Source organism: Columba livia, chromosome W, assembly GCF_036013475.1.
Source record: "Columba livia isolate bColLiv1 breed racing homer chromosome W, bColLiv1.pat.W.v2, whole genome shotgun sequence".
NCBI lineage: Eukaryota > Metazoa > Chordata > Aves > Columbiformes > Columbidae > Columba > Columba livia.
The window spans coordinates 7,811,667-7,826,416 of NC_088641.1; the positions used below are offsets into that span (position 1 = coordinate 7,811,667).

The window sequence follows — 14,750 nt, forward strand, 5'->3', positions numbered from 1 at the left end:
GTACTCAATGCCTTCTTTGTGTTGGTGTTCATCAACAAGGTCTCCCATGCCATTTTGTGCCTAGAGACAGGGTTCAAGGAGGAGACAAACTGCCAGTAGCAAAAGAGGACTGAGTCAGGGATCTATTAAGAAATCTCAACCCACACTAGTCCATGGGACCAGATGAGATGCATCCAAGGGTGCCACAAGAGCTTGCTGATGTCATTGCAAGGCCACACTGTCATCACTGAAAAGTCACAGAGATCAGGGAAGGTACTCGGTGACTGGAGAAACATTGTACCAATCTTCAAAAAGGGCAAGAAGGGACTATCTAGGGAACTAAAGGCCAGTCAGTCTCACTTTGGTGATCCCTGGGAAAATCATGAAGTGAGTCCTCTTGGAAGCCATTTCTGGGCACATAAAGGCAAAGGTAAATCCATGCCGGCTATTCCCAATCACCAAGGGAAAAAAATCATGCTTGACCAACCTGATTGCCTTCTTTAATGAAATTACTAGATCCATGGATGAGGAGACAACAGTGGATGTTGTCAACCTTGACTTAAGCAAGGCTTTCAGCACCATCTTTCACAGCATCCTTGTATCCAAATTGGGACATTATGATCTGGATGGGTGGACTACCTGATGGGTGAAGACCCAGGTCGATTGTCAGGCTCAGAGGGCAGTGGTTAATAGTTAATACTCTACACAGAGGCCAGTGACATGCAGAGAATTGCAGGGGTCTATCCTGGGACCTGTGTTGTTGAAAGTCTTTTTATCAGTGACCTGGAGGAGGACACAGTATCCACTTCATCAAGCTTGTGGATGACATCAAACTGGAGGAGTGTAGCTGACACACTTGAGGACAGGACTGCCATTCAGAGGGACCTAGACAGGCTAGAAGGATGGGCTGATGAGAATCTCATGAAATTCAACAAGAATAACAGCAAAGTAATGAGATGTTACAAGCTGGGTAGCAGCTCTGCTGAAAAGAACCGGGGGGTCCTGGTTGAAAGCAAGTTAAACATGAATCAGCAGTGTGCTCTGGCAATGATGAAGCCTAACAGGATACTGGGATGTATCGACAGAAGCACAGCCAGTAAACTGAAGGAAGTCAATGGAACAATGTTCAAGTGGAAATCAGTAACGAGTGGTTTCCCTCAAGGTTCCGTACTGGGACCAATACTATTAAATATCTTCATCGACATAGCCAGTGGGACTGAGTGCACCCTCAGCAAGTTTGCAGATGACACCAAGCTGAGCAGTGCAGTTGATTCACTAGAGGGATGGGATGCCATCCAGAGGGAACTTGACAGGCTTGAGGAGTAGGCTCATGAAGTTCAACAAGGTCAAGTGTAAGGTCCTGCACCTGGGTCAGGGGATCAGTACAGACTGGTAGATGAATGGCTTGAGAGCAGTCCTGCAGAGAAGAACTTGGGGGTACTGGTGGACGAAAGACTGGACATGAGACTGGATGGCAACGAAAATTATCATAGGGCTGAACACCTCTCCTATGAAGAAAGGCTGAGAGAGTTGGGGTTGTTCAGCCTGGAGAAGAGATGGTTCTGGAAAGACCTTATTGTGGCCTTTCAATATATAAAGGGGGCTTATAAGAAAGATGGAGAAAGACATTTTGCTAGGGCCTGTAGTGACAGGTCAAGAGGCAACAGTTTTAAACTGAAAAGAGGGTAGGTTAAGATTGGATGTAAGGAAGAAATTCTTAACTATGAGGATGGTGAGACACTGGAACAGGTTGCCCAGAGAAGTTGTGGATGCCCCATCCCTGGAAGTGTTCAAGGTCAGGTTGGATGGGGCTTTGAGCAACCTGATCTAGTGGAAGATGTCTCTGCCCATGGCAGGGAGTTTGGACTAAATGATCTTTGAAGGTCCCTTCCAATCTTCCATTTTATGATTCTATGATTTTAAGTGATTATTCCCATTTACTCAGCACTCATTAGACCACATCTGGAATGCTGCATTCAGTTTTGGCCCCTCCAGTACAAGAAAAAAGTTGATTAACTTGAGCAAGTTCAGTGGAGGGTCACCAAGATGGTCAGCGTGCTTGAACACAGACCCTATAAGGAGAGGCTGAGGGAACTAGGCCTATTTATCTTTGAGAAGAGAAGGCTTAAAGGGGACATAGTTACAGCCTTCCAATACCTGAGAGAAGCCTATAAAGAAGACAGAGCTAGGCTCTTTACTGAGGTGCATGGTGGGAGAATGAGACAATGGTGATCAATGGAAACAGAGTAAGTTCTGACAGGATATAAGGAGGAAAAAAAAAAATCTCTGCAAGGATAATTAAGCACCAGAACAAGTTGTCCAAAGAGGTCATGGAATCACCATCCTTGGAAGTTTTCCAGAGATGGAAGTTTGAGAGTCAGGCTGGATAGAGGGGGACTATGACTAATATCAACAAAGAGGGAACAGAGGCAATGTTTTCACATGCCTGCCATTATGTGTTCTGGTTTTAGAATCTGAAATAACACAACTTGCAGAGGATAGAAAAACCCCTTTCTTCCCTTACCCTCCACCATTATTTCTTCCCACGAACAGTTCAATGATGTACTCCCTGAAGGGAAGGTGGCACCAGCTGATACTGCACAAGGCTGAGTTTCACTCAGAGTAGAGAAGCAGAAGAAAGTATATGCGCTGCTTTCCATTAAATCAGTCTTTCGGTAGTGTCCAAGTGTTATAATCCATTCTCTGCATTAAGTGAAAAATTTCTGCTAGGGCAGCATATCCCTTCATTTAAGGCCACCAAACAAAGCATCTTGCAGGAGTCAGTTTTAACACAGGTGGAAAACACATAACCAAGCCTTTTGGTATGTTTTAAAACTGATCATGAAACAACACACTGAGCTACACTGCCAAATTTGTATAACCACTAAGAGCTACATCTCCATTGTATTAGAGGGGGAGAAAAAAAGGGAAGATAACTAGCATCCTTAAATTAAAAGGGGGGGAGGTAAATTTGGAAAAAAAACTATTTGTCTGCATTCAGCTCCTCAACCTAAAAAGCCATTTTCTGTTCCTTTACATTAGGAAATAGAGTGAGCTCCAGTTTTGTTTTGCTTAGTTTTGTTTTTTTTTAATCTGTTTGGAAGGAACAACACTATTTTGAAAATAATCCATAAGATTTTCATTTGCAAAATAATTTTTAAACATTAAAACATTACCTCATTAAAAGAAGAAAGGTTAAGTTTTTTAGCAATGAACTTCTTTAGATGCAAGACTGTTGCTTGTGCTGAGCAGCGGATCCATTTTCGTTTCAATCCACGTAATTTGCTGCTATTGCATTCCAAGCAGATGCTTACCTTCAGGGAAAAGCAAACACAGGGCTAGTTGACAGAATTTCCTGCAGTTCCCATTATGTATTTCACATACAGCATTTATTAGGTCAAAAAAAAAGTGAAAATGTTGAATCCCAGTATTGTTTAAAGTGAAATGCATGCCGTGTCATTAAAAAAAAGATTGTCTAGTATTTTGTCAGCTTACTGTTAAGCACCATTCAACTCAAAAAGGATCTGGACAAAAGTTTAAGGCAGAACTTTAGAGCTGCCTTGTTCCAGAGCTTTATTTTAACTGCAAAGTTAACTAGTTCAGACGCAGCCTAGGTCAAGGCCAAAGCAAGATATCATTATAAAAACCTGTCAGGACCCTGAGGTAATTTCCCTCCCCCCTGGAAGTTTGGTTAGTGTGTGTGGATATATTCAAATATCCATGGATTAATGCGCACAAGTATGTGTGTGTTTATAGATTTGTATATAAGCTTTTAATCATATACCTGTGTGTGTCTATATGTAAGTGATTTAACTTTCTCTTTTGTAAGTAGTGTGACCCTTGACATCATCAAATCTGTAATCAAGCCGCTGTTTTAATTATAACAAATCCCATTGAATTGTTTTAAAATAATTTTGAATAGTTTTAAATCATTTTGTTAATCAGCTGTTATCAATTTTAATGACTGTTTCTAATCTAACCTCTGAATCCAGTAACACAATTTAATATTTATGGTATGTTTTAAAAGAATATTTTGAACTTTAAAATTTACTGATGCAGATGATGTAACAAATTTTTGAAGTTCAAAAGATTATATGGGAAAAATGGCCTTTTGATCTCTGTGCTTCAGTTCCCTCTTCTCAATCATCTATTTTCTTTATCTAGTCTAAGCTCTTTAGTTTAAGATTTATTCTGTGCACTTAAATTATCTAGTAGAAAGCACAACCCATCTGAATATTACCACTGCACAATCATTAAATGGAAAATTAATCCAAATTTAATTCACTTTGGACACAGCAGGGAAACATAAAGGCAATGAGTTGTATATTCCAATAGCAAGTTTCATACTCAAACAGGTTTTGTGTTTAAAACTTGAAACTAAATGCTAAGTTAAAAAAGACTTTTCATTCTAATTATTGAAACATATTCAGTCCTGATGCACTGGAGTGGCATGGGAGTAGACTCTCAGATAATGGTCCCAAATGACTTGAAATCCAGTTGAGATGAAAGCCAACACAGAGTTTAGCCAATATTCAGGAAACTCAGAAATATTTATAACTATCAAACCTTGATGAAATTCTCAAAACCAAATTTCTCCACAGCTACCTAAATAAAAATGATGAAGCTCAAGTTTACACAAAAGCATGGGAGAACACTATATCTTGTCTCTGTCATAGAGAAACGTATATAAAAGAAAAATAATCATTTAAAGTGGAAATACAAAATAAAACTAAGGAATGCCCTATATCAGAAGTACGCCTACCTGTTCATCACTTCGATGATAGTCATTATCTTCTTCTGTTTTTTCTTCAGAAGTTTCTTTGTTTGAATTTTCATCTGGTTTAGTTTCACCTTTCAGAAGAAAGCAGAGCATTACAGTAATTAAATTACACATATCGGATGACAGGTAATCCTGAAACAAAGTCAAGACTATAAGAGCAACTGTGGAGTTCTTTTGTTTGGGTTTGTTTTTGTAAGTAATTACTCTTGTCAGAGCATGATCAGCTTCTCTTCTAACCAGGAAAAAAGTTGGAAAGCAGTTTTATTCTTGGTAGTAGAGATGTGGACACTAATCCAAAGGTTCCTAGAAAATCAGTTCAAGACACCTTGCTGCAAGTTTCATTCACTATTCTGTAAAACTGATATATGCTCTCCTCACAGTCACAAATTTGAGAATTCCTTTGCCCTTGGATAAATACACACACACACATACATTTTAAGTATAACCACCACAGCATTTCTATCACAAAATTACACTTAACAACAGCAGTTTCTGAAGTTAATGTAATTCAGGACTGGGATAAAAAGTAACCTTTTCTTATTATAGAGTTATCGCATATTATAGATACTACTGAAGATCTTCACCAGGAACACAATACAGCCAGATAAAAGAACACATTCTATAAACAAGTGTGATGCAAAACAATGCTACAGTTAGATGGTGAGTTCTTGTATATAGTACAATAAATAAGCACAAGAAAGACTGGTACAATATTATACAACAGTTAAGAGTGCTAATAAATATTAGCTAGACACCTACCTCTGACAGATCCTTTCAGCAGCTTAATGGCAGCCTGCACCCCCATCCCAAGACAAAATAAACATAAGACCATTTACCATTGTGATGTGAAGCTAGATGTTGCTTTGCAGAGCATGTCTCCCCTTTGATGTCCCCTGGTACTTCCATACCCAGTTTGTGATAGAATTCCCTCTGCTTTTTCATTTCCGCTGTTTAAAATTGTAAATATTAGTTATGTAATAATGTTCTTGCACAATATCAAGGTATTCCAAACCCCTCCTCTGTTCTGTAAAAAAAGCTTGTCAGGCAGGAAGTGGTATTAGCACTTTTTGCTACTTCTCTACTCTTGCTGCCATAATCAAGTTACCCTAGATCTTATTCTTGAGAGACAGAATACTACCAAGTCATTTGCAGAGCTATTATGACACCATTCTGTTATTACATATAAGATAAGTTTTAAATACCGTACCATACTTTGTGTTTTTCCCCTTCAATATTTCTGTCAAAATATTGAGTTTTAATTTTTATCCATATTTCTGATTTTCAATATCCTAGAAACAATTTTAAAATACTCTCTTTACCCAAATTTGCTTATAAATGTCCGATAATGTCCTCACTTGACACCTTAATTGGACTGAAATATTCTACTTAAATAAAAGTAGAAACACATAACTGAAAAATAATACTGAACAATTACTATAAAGCATTCTTTTAGTTCATTATCAAAGTAAATTATAAGAACACAAATGCAAAGGTACCTGCTAGCAAATGATTTATGTACATCTTAGGAGAAGAAAAGTTCACTGAAACTAAAATTTATGCTACACTAGTATTCTACCTCTGAGAACTCTGCAAAGCTGTCAAAAAAGAAATGAATATGCACACAGTTTATTAAAGAAGAATGTATGCAAATTATAGAATGCCAACATGAAAAAGTTGTAGTGCTATTTAGGTTTACATAATGTTACTTTTTCCTGAAATAACACCAGCATTTTAATTTCTGAAGTTTTTTCAGTAACACTGCTAGTACAAGTCTAAAATTAAAAAAACAAACAAACAAACAAACAAAAAAACAAAAACAAAACAAACAAAAAAAGAAAAAAACCCCCAAAACAAAACAAACAAAACAAACAAACAAAAACAAACAAACCAACAAACAAACCAACCCCCCCAAACACTGAAGTACAGAGGAAATGTAGTGCTAGAACTGGAACAAGCAAGGATGGTATTTTTCATCCCTCCATGAACACTTCCTCTTTTCATTAATGTAAAGGAATTATGTGTAAATCTAACATTCAGTAAAAAAAAGTCATACCAGAAAACTTACCTTCTTGGAGGCCTGGCACAAGTTTGTAAACAATATCTTGCATTGTTCTATCATGACTAGCAGGGAAATAAAAAGAAAAATTGAAGGTTTAAATTAGCCATCTTGATTCAAAACATTTCTCTTTAAAAGATTCAGTATTAAATCAACTCTACAAATCTCTAAATGTTATAAGAAATAAAAATATTTATCCTGGATAACTGAAATATCAAACATGAGATAACAGTAATAAGAAAGGGATGCAGATAAGGTTCAGGCTAAGACAAGAACTGACAAAAGGTAAACTGACAAAAGTTTAACAGAAATGCTAGGAAGGATGCTATAAACGATGGTCTTTATGATACAAAGGATGGCATCCTGTGACAGATGTATATACCTGCATGTGCATTAGTAACAGAACTCTCAAAATTCCTTGACAATTTTGACAAAAGCATTTTTTTTTAATTTTCTGTTTGCAGACACTAGACACTTTTCTGTTTCTAGAAACTAGACTGTTTATTATCCCTTTTAATTAATCTCTCATGTTTCTAGGTTGTTTAGTTATTCATACTGGGATTTATAAAAACATGAGGAAAAAAAGAAAAAAACAAGAGAACAAAGGAAAGAAAATTTGTGTTTGCTCTTATAATCCAGCATTTTACCTAAGAGCAACATCATGTAGCTCAGAATCCCATCTAGCTAAAAAGGGTGGACAGACATAAGGAAGGAAATGATGGGGAAGCAGGACTGGTTAAGATTCTAAACACATGTTTTCAACTGAAGTTTAACCACAAGCTGCTATTTCCTGGATTACTCTAAAACAAGTCATTGCCTGAAAGAACCAGAACATTACCCTGACTTCCAAACTATAAATAAAATCCAATACAAGCTAAATTGTCAGCCTCAGCTGCTACCAGGGCTTTAACCCCAGAAGAGTTTACAATACCAAACTCCAGCTTTTGACTCTCAGGTTAGGATTTTTAAATGTCACAGATTACAGGAACATCTCCAAAAACATTTCAATCTAAATGAATTATTTTAGCCATCAGTATGAGAGCAGAGATGAGAATTTAACAGCATTCTTAATGATGAAACATGAGATGTGTTTGTTTTACCTATTCCCCAGATGAATTAAATCACAGATTCTTATAACTAAGGCATAATACAAAGTTCCTCACTATTAATTCTTTATTGAAGAAACCACAGACTTCTAAAAGCAGGTTGGACAAAGGCTATCTGTTTTAATTTTTAAGGGGCAGTATTTTGTAACTAGCTCAAGGAAAATACTTATCTAGGAGGGCATCTTCATTTTTTGAAGGAATAGAGCAAAGAACCCAGACTGAAGAAGGGGATCAGTTTTTAAAAAGACATAATAATGTGCATTCAGTGTCCACAAACAACTGTCAAATCCACTTCTAACTACTCAATTTGAGGTTATAATCCCAGGCCTCTCTTAGCATTGAAAACAGGTTTCTGAACCAATACACGGATTTATTCCTGTAGCTTTACAGAGGACAACCATGTTGTCTTAAGTGCCATTTGTTTCTTCTTGCCTACTGGCATGGATTTATCATTACTGTTTTGTTATATTTCAAAATACACTCCAGTACAGTCTCTACATCATTCTCGGAAGGTATAAGAAAAACCTATCTTATTTCTGACTCCTGAAGACTCAGTTTTGAACAATTAATAAAGTTTTTTATAGGACATGCACATTTCTCAGTGAAAGTGGAAAAATAATGAAATTAATTTTCTATAGCCACTTCTTCAAAAGCTGCACTAGAACTGAGATGTGCACATTTGAAGCAGTGTCAGAAACAAAAAGAAACTTTGTATGGAGGTAGACAAGAGACTACACAACATGCAGAAGCTATTGTGAACATAGTCTCAACATTTATATCAATGAAAGTTGCTATGGTACAAATCTCTAGTGAAGATACAGCCAAGTCAGGTGGTATAAACATTTCACTGATACCTTTGAAATTTTTAAAATGAGAGGAAACTGTTGAAGAAAAAGAAAGGTAATGTACAAATACACATAAAATACACTGAAAAATAAGGAAATTATGATATAATACCCCATTCATTTTAGGTCACACAGTAAGGGAGCCCTGTATGGGAATGGAAAGAAGTAGGCACAACTCTTTCACACACTTTTCCATTCAAGATGTTGAAGCCACTACTCTAACTTTTTTCCTACCAACTTTCTCATCTGCACCTATGAACTAAACAGTTCTTTGAAAGACTAAATCAACAATAATGCTGTGTATTTGCAAAGTCTTTGAATATACCCTCTCAGTCGCTGAAAAACCACTGTTCAACTGCCAGTCATTGTTCTGAAGATTTAATAAAAGTGTAATTCATGTAGATGTTCCATATGTGCAACCTCTATGATCCAGGCATACAAAACAAGAAGCAATTAAATCTCATTAAACTTCACTCAGAAATTAAACAATAAAGTCTATTGTGTTTGTCCGACTCAAGAGAAAAATATTTACTTCATAAGAACTACAAATTCACAGCAGAATTCAATACCTTACCTCTTTTATATAAATCTTCTGTCTTCTAATGAGGCTTCTTTATATATATTTAAAATACTGATAAGCAAAAAAAAATGTAGAGAGAAATTGTGCTGTATTTGAAAAGTTTGTACAGACCACAGAGTAACTAGTTGTGCTTTTTCTTTCATACTGCACACTTACCCAATATACTGTAATGGATGGCTCTGGTGTATAACAATCCGACATGTTGGACAGGTGTTATTTTCCTCCAAATACTTCACCAAGCAGCTTCTACAGACTAATAACAAGAACATAAATAATTAAAAAGAAATAAAACAAGATGTAGTTTGAAGAAACTTGTGAGGTAGCCAGGGATATCTGAATGCTTTTCTGACATTCTTGGGCTGTGCCTGTGCAGGGACCAGCTGCCAGGCAAAAGGTCTTGCGAGAGGAGAGGGCAAGAGTTGGGTGGTGCTGGCAGTCCCCATGGTGGGTTCAAACCCCAGGAAGATGCATTAACCAGCCCCTAGGGAGTGCTAGTGACCAAGAGTGTGGCACTGGTTGGGAGTGCTGTCAGCAGTTTTCATAAAAAGGGCAATGCACTGTCAGTTGTTGGACTGATGCCTGTTCTGCTCACCTGTAGGCTTAGGCTACAGCCCTGATGGTCACCCCAACTAACTGGTGGCTGTGCAAGCCTACCCAGAAACTTAAGGTCTCCAGGGAATTAGAATCAGAAGGATGACATCTTTCAAAAGAACTACCATTCTATAAGTAAGTGGGCCATTTTTCTTCTGAGAACTATAAGGAGACTGTGACCTGCTGAGAGAAAATGGTATCCACCCACTGCAACTGCAAGGTTGAGGCTGAAACCCAAACAAAAGCACTACAGCCTACCTATGCTGATGTCTCCACCCAAACAGACCTCCCAAGAACTGAAATAGCTGTCCAGACCTCAGGTTGCATGGAGCTGCAGCACCTGGAAGCCCCCCTAACACCTGAAGGCAGTGACAAATGTCATAGCTGCAAGTGTGCCCAGCTAGAACTCCTCAAACAAGTAGCTATGTTACAAGAGGAGCTCAACAGGCAGCACAGTATCCAGGAATGTGAGAGATTGATAGGCGTTATTGTGTGCTGTCCCAGGCTGAGTGACAGTCCAGCCTTAAGGTTGTGCAAGGGGAAGATGAGCCTGAATCCAACCTTGAGCTGACACAAGAAACTCACAAAATGAAGGAGACTGGACTCGTCTCTGCTTGTGGCAGAAGGAAGAACCTTCCCCTAAAGTGTCCCTGCATAACAGAGACAACACTCTGGGTTTGGAGAACAAACAACACATGAGTAATGGACAAGAAAAAGGCAACCAAAGTTGATCCAACCACCCAACCACATTAGAACCAGTGCTACTAGAAAAGCACATTAAATATTAGTATTATAATTGAAGACTCCTTACTGAGATGCACCAAAGCACCCATTTGCCATCCAGACAATTTCTCTAGAGAAGTCTGCTGCCTACCAGGAGCTCACATTCATTATGTCACTGAGAGGCTTCCCAGCCTGATGAATCCTACAGATTATCATCTGCTCCTACTATTCCACATAGGGTCCAATGATACTGTGACAAGGAAACTTAGAACCATCAAAAGAGACTATATGTAACTCAGAGCAATGTTAAAAGGATCTGGAACACAGGTGTGTTCTCTATCCTCCCAGTCAGAAGAAGGGGTTCAGGAAAGAGGAGAAGAACTGAACAGGTGAATGCCTGGCTGTGTACTGGCTGGTGCCATACTCAAGGTTTTGGCTTCTATGACCATAGATGTATCTTTGAGAAGCTGGGTCTATTAGGAGCTCATGACATTCACCTGACCAAGTGGGGCAAGAGGGTCTTCACCAACAAGCTGGCCAGACTTACAAGGAAAGCTTTAAACGATATTTAGTGGTGGAGGGGGATAGAGTTTTGAGCACCAGACAGGAGCCAGGGGTTGCTGGTGTATTAGGAACCAACAGGGAAATATCTGTGAAATGCCTCAAAGGAATTAGGGCATGTTCCTCTGAAAAGGTGACAAGGTAGGTAGCCTAACTGAAGTGCATCTATACCAATGCACACAGAATGGGTAACAAAGAGGAGGAGTTGAAAGCCACTGTGCAACTAGAAAGTTATGATCTAATCACTGACGCTGAAACATGGTGGGATGAATCACATGACTGGAGTGCTGTAATTGATGACTACAAACTGTTCAGAAGGGACAGGCAAGAAAAGAGATATAGGGAGGTTTCCCTCTATGTAAAAAAAAAAATGGACTGACTGTACAGAGCTGTATTTGAAAAATAGCGTAGAACAGGCTGAGAGCTTATAGGTAAAAATTAGGGGCCAAGCCAACAAAGGACATCTTGTGGTTGGTGTTTACTACAGGCTGCCCAAACAAGGGGAGCCTGTTGATGAAGCATTCTTACTTCAACTACAGGAATCCTCATGCTCACTGGCCCTGATCCTGTTGAGGGACTTCAATCACCCTAACATATGCTGGAAAAGCAGCACAGGAAGGTATAAACAGTCCAGAAGACTCCTGGAGTACGTTGAGGATAATTTCTTAATCCCCATGATAGAAAGCCCAACCAGAGGAGAAGGGTTACTGAACCTCTTGCTCACCAACACAGATGAACTAATCAGAGAGGTCAAGACTGATAGCAGCCTGGGCTGCAGTGATCATGCCCTGGTGAGATTCACAATCCTGAGGGATATGAGCCAGGTGAAGAATCTTAGGAGAGCAAATGGTAATCTCTCTTCCCACATCTCTCAAACCTCTAAACTTCAAGGCATGGACTGGGGGAATGAAGAATTTCCCTTCATAGGAGAAGATCAGGTTTGAGACCACCTGAGGAACCTGAACATACGCTAGTCTGTGGAACTCGACGAGATGCACCCTGGGGTCCTGAGGGAATTGACTGATGTAGTTGCCAAGGCACTCTCCATCATATTTGAAAAGTCATGGCAGTCAGGTGAAGACCCCAGTGACTGGAAAAAGGGAAATATCACACCCATTTTTAAAAAGGGGGAAAATTAGAACCCTGGGAACTACTGACCAGTCAGCCTCACCTCTGTGCCTGATAAAATCATGGAACAGATCCTCCTGGAAGACATGTTGAAACGTATAGAAGGCAGGGAGGTGATTAGAGACAGCCAACATGGCTTCAGCAAGGGCAAATCATGCCTGACTAATATAGTGGCCTTCTACAATAGAGGGACTGCATCAGTGGACATCATCCACCTGGAATTCTGTAAGGCCTTTGATGTGGTCCCCTACAACATTCTTGCCTCAAAACTGGAGAGATATTGGTTTGATGGATGGACTGTTAGATTGTGGCAGTTGCACATCCCCCTGACAGATCCGAAATCCGGAGCCTTCAATAGGACAGTTGATGGCTCTTTAGCACCTTTTGTGCCCCAATGTGCCTGTCCCCATGTACACACCTAGGATGGTGCTGACAGTCACATCCTCCCCATCCCCATACCTGGGGGCAGGGCGACTTCACCTCCACCCAGCTGGAGGGGCAGGAGGGGTGGGAACCTCAGTCGATTGACAAGGTCCTCAACAAAGGAGGTGCCCAGAAATGCTGAGAAGCTTCTGGACCATAACGTAAGTGACCACAGCCAGATCTGACCAGGCTATAAAATGGGGTCCCCACCGAAGACCCCGTTTGAGTGGTCTTCTTGGAGCAGCGGGTCTGTGAACTGGAGCCCTCCCCTTAGACTGGGACACCATCTAAGGAAACTTCCTGGGATTGAGAGTGCCTCACCTCTTCCTGTGGTGAGTGGTTATTTTCCTCTGCTGGATATATCCTTGAGTGAGTCCTTGCCTAACCCAGGCAAGTGACTGTTTCTTCTGGGTACCCCTGAGTGAAAGAGTCCTCTAGTTTTGTTTCTTGTGACTATATGCATGCACACTGTGGATCCTCATTATTCTTATGTTGTTATACCCCAATAATTTCCTCAACTGATATCCAAACCTGTATTTTACATTGTCGGAGTGCTAAATAATTGAATAAACCTTGTTTCTAGTCAGTTTATTGGCTATACTTTTCTGGCTAGAATAAAGTCTGGTTTGGAACTTGTTGTCCACCTAAAATTGACTTTTGGGGTGCCTCCATTACATAGATGCATAAGGAATTGACTGGATGGCCATATCCAAAGCATTTCAGTCAATGGAACAATGTCCAAGTGGAAACCAGTAATGAGTGGTGTCCCTCAGGTGTCTATACTGGGACCAATACTGTTTAATAACTTCATCAATGACACAGAAAATGGGATTGTGTACACCCTCATCAAGTTTGCAGATGACACCAAGCTAAGCAGTGCAGTTGATTCACTAGAGGGACGGGATGCCATCAAGAGAGACCTTGACAGACTTCAGGAGTGGGCCCATTGTGAACCTCATGAAATTCAACAAGGCCAAGTGCCAGGTCCTGCACATGGGTTGGGGTAATCCCCAACATCGTTACAGGCCGGGTGATTAATGGACTGAGAGCAGCCCTACGGAGATGGACTTGGTGGACGAAAAACTGGACATGAGCTGGCAGTGTATGCCTGCAGCCCAGAGAGCCGATCATATCCTGGGGTGCATGAAAAGAAGTGTGGTCAGCAGGTCAAGGGAGGTAATTCTCTCTTAAGTGCTGGATTTTGCATCTGGGACATGGTAACCCTGGCTGTACAAACAGACTGGGGGACAAGATGCTGGAAAGCAGCTCTGCAGAGAGGGATCTGGGGGTTCTGGTCGACGCCAAGTTGAACAGGAGCCAATAGTGTGCCCTGGCAGCCAAGAGGGCCAACCGTGTCCTGGGGTGCATCAAGCACAGCACTGCCGGCCGATTGAGGGAAGTGATTGTCCCGCTCTACTCTGCACTGGTGTGGCCTCACCAGGAGTACTGTGTGCAGTTCTGGGTGCCACAGTATAAAAAAGATATTAAGCTACTAGAGAGAGTCCAGAAGAAGACTACAAAGTTGGTGAAGAGTTTGAAGAGGAAGCTGTATGAGGAGCAGCTAAAGTCACTTGATTTGTTCAGCCTGGAGGAGACCTCATCGCAGTCTACAGCTTCCTCACAAGGGGAGGAGGAAGGGTAGGTGCTGAACTCTTCTCTTCAGTGACCACTGACAGAAACCAAGGGAATGGCAGGAAGATGTGCCAGGGGAGGTTTAGACTAGACATTAGGAAAAGGTTCATCACCCAGAGGGTGGTGGAGCACTGGAACAAGCTCCCCAGGGAGGTAGTCACAGCCCCAAGCCTGACAGTATACAAGAAGAGACTGGACAATGGCCTCAGACACATGGTGTGAACTGTGGAGTTGTCATATGCAGGGACTTAGAGTCTTATGTCTGGGCAGGAACAACCCCAGGTTCCAGTATAAGTTGGGGAATGACCTATTAGGGAGCAGTGTAGGGGAAAGGGACCTGGGGGTC

General features: G+C 40.5%; 1 protein-coding gene across 11 annotated transcripts in view; it reads right to left on the minus strand.

Annotated features, from left to right (window-relative positions):
- Positions 1 to 14,750, minus strand: part of LOC135577084 (polycomb group RING finger protein 3-like) — a 104,930-nt gene that overhangs the window by 36,442 nt on the left and 53,738 nt on the right. For 10 of the 11 annotated variants that reach the window (XM_065044772.1, XM_065044773.1, XM_065044774.1 and 7 more), the window contains 5 exons: positions 9,503 to 9,599; positions 6,825 to 6,880; positions 5,596 to 5,706; positions 4,742 to 4,830; positions 3,156 to 3,293 (listed from right to left, as the gene is read on the minus strand). In XM_065044772.1, coding sequence (XP_064900844.1) covers positions 3,156 to 3,293; positions 4,742 to 4,830; positions 5,596 to 5,706; positions 6,825 to 6,880; positions 9,503 to 9,599 — 491 coding nt within the window. The remainder of the gene's footprint in view (positions 1 to 3,155; positions 3,294 to 4,741; positions 4,831 to 5,595; positions 5,707 to 6,824; positions 6,881 to 9,502; positions 9,600 to 14,750) is intronic. The other variant, XM_065044778.1, reaches the window with a different exon arrangement.